Source organism: Nematolebias whitei, chromosome 14 (assembly GCF_014905685.2).
Source record: "Nematolebias whitei isolate Nwh7 chromosome 14, NemWhi1, whole genome shotgun sequence".
Classification (NCBI taxonomy): domain Eukaryota; kingdom Metazoa; phylum Chordata; class Actinopteri; order Cyprinodontiformes; family Rivulidae; genus Nematolebias; species Nematolebias whitei.
The window spans coordinates 4,477,558-4,483,514 of record NC_056511.1 but is presented as its reverse complement, the minus strand read 5'-3'; the positions used below and the strand labels follow the sequence as shown (position 1 = coordinate 4,483,514).

At 38.5% G+C, this 5,957-nt stretch overlaps 1 protein-coding gene across 1 annotated transcript in view; it reads left to right on the top strand.

Annotated features, from left to right (window-relative positions):
- Positions 1-264: 264 nt before the first annotated feature.
- Positions 265-5,957, top strand: part of LOC119420786 (integumentary mucin C.1) — a 25,849-nt gene continuing 20,156 nt past the window's right edge. Inside the window, exons 1-5 of the mRNA XM_037688211.1 lie at positions 265-358; positions 756-857; positions 957-1,124; positions 1,220-1,336; positions 1,634-2,210. Coding sequence (XP_037544139.1) covers positions 310-358; positions 756-857; positions 957-1,124; positions 1,220-1,336; positions 1,634-2,210 — 1,013 coding nt within the window. The 5' untranslated portion in view covers positions 265-309. The remainder of the gene's footprint in view (positions 359-755; positions 858-956; positions 1,125-1,219; positions 1,337-1,633; positions 2,211-5,957) is intronic.

Here is a 5,957-nt window from a genome sequence, read left to right as displayed (position 1 = left end):
AAAGACATTATAATACAAGTCCTCTTTTTGAAAATCTACGTAAGAGCACACAAATATTTATTGTTTCAGTCAGCTGTCCAATATAATTATATGTTAGTCACTACGAAAATGTTTTTTAAGGTGTGTTAATTTACCATTATGATGAACGGACAAAAGAGGAGACATTGTTTTTGAACTGTGATGTCCAAAATATGTGAGCACACCCAGACAGTGAGGTCACCTGCAGGTATAAAATGTGTTGCACGGCTGAGAAATTTTAGCAACACAATCCAGGAGAACCAAATCTACAGAGCGCACAGAAACGTCACAATGAATCTGATCTTTTCTCTGATTTCCATCTGGGCGCTCATCAGCACAGGTAATGACACTTTTTTCTTTTTATTAGTTCCAAGAAATTATGAAAGACATTAAAAAAAAATAATAATTCACTCAAAATTCTGAATAGGACATTATTGTGGTCAAGAGTGTGCAGTTACTGAAAATTGTTTAAAGTTGACGAGATGATAAAATAATGTTGAAAACTATATTATGAGTTTTTGTGTTTAAATCATAAAATGTAAAAGTTTTTTCTAAATTTCAAAAACAAATAAAGTCAAAGGAAACAAGTATTTAATTGTGTAGCAATAAAAAAAATTTATTGAAAAGAAACTGTCAAATCAGACTTTGAACTAAAAATCATTCTTATGGTTTACCATTTTGTAACCCTTATAAATTGTAAAATACATTTTTCAATTAATCTTTTTTCTGATTTTCAGCTGGAGCACTGCAGTGTTTAAGCTGCACAGATCAGTCATGTTCAGCGACAGCACCAATTACTTGTAGCACAGAGACTATGTGTATAACAGCTTCCATTCAAGGTATTTTATCTAATATGACTTTTATTTACTGCTGAAAATGCTCACTGTGATGTTCTGTGTTCTCTATCAACATTAACAAACTGCTCTTTGACCCTGCAGCCACTTCATCTGGAACTACAGGAACACAAATCTTTAAAGCCTGTGCATCATCAGCTCTGTGTCCAAGCACAGGCAGTCAGACTTTTTCTGCCAACTTGGGAGTGTCAAGTGCAATTGCGTCTGCTCAGTGCTGCAACACCGACAGCTGCAACTCACAAACACTACCTTGTAAGTTTCAATATTTTAAAAAAATTACTAAAATCCTGATATTTGTTTTTTTTCTGTAAAATTAAAAATATATTTTCTTTTTCTTTGTGTTTTAGTCCCCAGCCCTCAGGCAGCTAACAGCCTGCAGTGTCATTACTGTAACCCTCTCACTGCTCAGTGCACTTCTACAGTACAGTGTTCAGGATCTGAGAACAGCTGCATCTCAGCAACAAGTGAGTTTCATACCTATTAATTTATGTGTTTTTATTTCTTTTTGTATAACTTTTAAAATGAATATGATACATGTAAAATTTAGTATCATAAAAATATATTAGATCTTCACCCAGTTATAGCACAGGGAGTGGAATTCGTGTTTGTTCTATTTCATATTGTGTGCTTGTTTGTTTTGTTGTAGTTTTTTATTCGACACATGGAAAATGTTAGGGATAGCAACTAATGCCAATATTTATTAGTTTGTTTGTTAAAAAATTAGACATTTATACAATAATATTTTGGTTTTATGCCCACAGTGAAAAGTGGATCCACAACATCTCCAGCACTCGGCTGTGTGACTCAAAATACTTGTTTAGTTGCTCCAAGTCTGGGCACTTTACCGTTCATGCAAAATGTTGGTAGCATCGTCAGTGGACCGACCTGCTGTTCAAGCAGTTTGTGTAACGTTCCACTGACTACAACAGCAGCACCAACCACCACTACAACCACCCCAACCACCACTACAACCACCCCAACCACCACTACAACCACCCCTACGACCACTACAACAACACCTACCACCACTACAACAACAACTACCACCACTACAACAACACCTACCACCACTACAACAACACCTACCACCACTACAACCACCCCAACCACCACTACAACCACCCCTACCACCACTACAACAACACCTACCACCACTACAACAACACCTACCACCACTACAACAACTCCAACAACCACCACAACTATCACACCCACCACTACAACCACCACTATACTCTCACCCACCATTACAACCACTAAAACAACTGCAGCAACCACTAATACCAGCAGCAATGCATCCAGTGTCAGTCTGGGTCTCCTCCATCTGCTGCTTGGACTGTTAATTTTTATGCTTTGATAAACAGCAGATAAAACAGCGACATCACTTCTACAAAATTGTAAAGGTTTCTGAAAAATTAATTTCAACGAGAAGATGTTCAAAGCAAATATGTAATTGTTCTTTTTTTCCTATCAACTTTAAAGTCAGTGGTATTGTTTACAAGTTTTGGGTTTTATACACTATACTTAAGTTTGAAAAATAAGAAACTGAATTAATGTGCCACAGTTGGTAGAGTTGTTGCCTGTCAGCAAGAAGACTGCCAGATTGAATACCAGCTGGGGAAGGTTAGGATGACGTTTGCATGTTCTCTCCGTGCATGTGTGGGTCTTCTCTGGGTACTCCGGTTTCCTCCCACAGACCAAAAACACAAGTATTAGGTGAATTGGTGACTCTAAATTGTCCCTAGTTGTGAGTGAGAGAGTGAATGGTTGTTTGTCTCGTTTGTCTCTGTGTCCCTGTGATGGACTTGCGACCCATCCAGGGTGTACCCCGCCCCTCGCACCGTGATTGCTGGACATGGGCACCGGCGACCCCCGTGACCCAAAATGGAATAAGCGGGTAAAAGATAATGGATGGATGGTATGGTATGGTATGGTATGGTATGGTATGGTATGGTATGGTATGACTGCTGAAGATAGACACCAACAAACCCAGTGATCCAGAAAGGAAGATGTGGGTAAAGATAATGGATAGATATCTAGATGGAAGAAAGTTATATTTATTACGTTTTTGTGGTTATTTTCCTTTTAATCTGTACACATGTTGACCTTTTTTTAAATTACTTTTTTCATTAACATAAAAATAATTTGTACATTTTTTAATGCCAATATTTCTACAAACTGTTTTGTGTACATTTTGTAATGCAACATGCAAGTTGCTTTTTGAAATTTGCATCTTTTGATTGTGAAACCTGGTTTTTCTGGGTGACTAATGAAGAGTAAGCCAAATTTCTGACTAATAAAGCTGTTTATGTTTAAAGTAGTTTGGTTTATCGGTTTATTTGCGTAATATCACTAAAATTGGAAACATCTAAAAAATGATGCAGAAAAACTGGTTCATGCATTTGTCACATCTAGACTGGACTATTGCAATGGTTTGTTATCTGGGTGTCCAAATACGTCTTTAAAAAGTCTTCATTTGATCCAAAATGCTGCTGCCAGAGTCTTAACTGGAGTTACTGGGAGAGATCATATCTCTCCAGTTTTAGTTTCTCTCCACTGGCTCCCTGTCAAGTCCAGAATTTAATTCAAAATCTTACTTCTAACCCACTAAGTTCCCAACAACCTAGCTCCATCTTATATTGAAGAACTTATTGTTCCATATCTTCCTAACAGAGCACTTCAGTCTCAGACTGAAGGCTTACTCGTGGTCCCTAGGGTTTCCAAAAACAGAATGGGAGGAAGATCTTTCAGTTATCAGGCTCCTCTCTTGTGGAACCAACTTCCAGATCCTGTCCGTGAGGCTGACACAGTGTTCAGTTTTAAGACTGGGCTTAAGACTGTCATTTTTGACAAATCCTATAGTTAGGGTTGGCTTGTTATGCTGCTATAGACTTAGACTACTAGAGGACAAATTGACCTAATTTCCTTAAATGAATTGTTAAAGTTCAATAGTTTTCATTTGATACTATTTCTATCTTAACATGTGATTCTTGACCTGCCATTGTGTATCTGTTCATACCAAACCCAGCCGGTCGAAGCAGATGTGCCGCTTGTCCTGAGCCTGGTTCTGCTAAAGGTTTCTTCCTCATGAGGGAGTTTTTCCATTCCACAGTCGCCATCATGCTTGTTTGAGATGAGAGTTCTGTGAGCAGTCTGCTCCTCAGCTAAATAATGTTAACTTATTATTTTTATATGAATGTTTTTGTTAACTTATTATGTTTATACAGTTTATGAATGTTTCTGGTCAGTGCCCTGAGACGAATTCTGCTGTGAGTTGACACTTTATAAAAACACTGAATTGAACTGAATTGAGACTGACTGAGGATGGATGAATGAAGAGGGAGTGAGGAGTGGCACAGAAACACATTCAAAAACACAAGAATCAGAAGACAGAAATACAAATCACAAGGTGAAAAGAGACAAGAGAAACTCAAAGAAAGTAACAGAAAACACAGATTACGTCAGTTTTATTTGAAAACGGGAAGATTACACCACCACAGCAAATGTGCCAAGAGAGGAACATTCACCAAAACTCATACATCGGGTAAGGAAGGCATTAACCTGAGGCCAAAGATAACCCTGATGGAGTTGTATGAGCCTATCTGCCTCATAAAACAGAGGGTTTAAAAACTGCCATTGCTTAATGAAAATAAAATAAAGCAGACTATGTGGAATTTGCCCCCCAAAATATTAGCATCTCCTGAAGTGTGGAAGAAGTTTCAGCTGTGACTAAGGACAACAGCATGTTGTCATGGCACTTCTCAGGCAAAGAATAGTATTCCCACAGTGAAGTACGGCGGTGGCAGCATCATACTGTAGGAATGTTTCTCAACAGCAGCTGAGAAACTCGTCAGAGTAAAAGGAAAGATGGATGAACCATAATATCAAGAAATCCATGACTGTTTTATTCACTAACACAAAAGTATCCTAATGCACAGGGATTGTTAAAAAAAACTTAATGAAACTATATGTTTATTTTTAATTAATTTGAATAAAATCATGATTAGTGACAAAAAGAATGAGATCGCAGATACAGGCGATTGAAATGAGGTTCCTCTGCAGGGTAGCTGGACTCTCCCTTAGAGATAAGGTGAGAAGTTCAGTTATCCAGAAGAGTCTCAGAGTAGAACTGCTGCTCCTTCACCTCCAGAGGAGCCAGTTGAGGTGGTTTGGGCATCTGGTAAGAACAGTTCTGGGGCACCTCCCTAGAGAGGTGCTTGGATGGATGGATGGATGGATGGACGGACGGACGGACGGACGGATGGACGGACGGACGGACGGACAGACGGACAGACGGACAGACGGACGGACGGACGGACGGACGGATGGACGGACTGACGGACGGATGGACGGACGGACGGACAGACGGACGTTTGGATAGATGAATGGAATAAAATGATCTAAATTTACAAAATGCATATTATTGTTGTTGTTTTGTACATGGCCTAAATATATTGACAGAACTGACAGTTGACTCCATTTAGTTTGGGCTGACTTCCTTGCATAATAGCTTTCATAAACGATCAGCCTTATCCTCCACATTAATGGCATCAGGCTCGGCACCAGTAAGACCAAGACAATGGCTAATCCACATTAACAAGATTGACAGCAATAAAATCAGAATATCAGTCAAAATGAACTTTGCAGTTATATTAATAACTTAGGAGGCTGAGCCATCAGAAGTGAACATTAAAGATGTACGTTGATTTCTTCTGAATTTCTGCATTTATCCTTTATGAAGTAAATAATGTATTTCAGTAACTGTTAAAGGGCATTATCCCACTAACTGCATTGCTTTGTGAATCCTTGAAAAACGGAATAAAAAATGAAGCCAAGTGACTGACAGGCCATATGTCCATGTTTTGATTTGAAACCTTCTGAAAATCACAGCCTCTGTTTTATGCACAGCTTTTAAAACTTTATTATTTGACGTGCACATTATATTGTTGCCACCATCACCTACATAATAGCTGCTTGTTTAATGCCCACCTGGGCAGCCACCGTCATGTTTATGGTTTAATTTTCTGGAGTGCACTTTAGAAAAGGAGTCATGTGAATTCAAACCAGTTTCCACTAATAATTAGT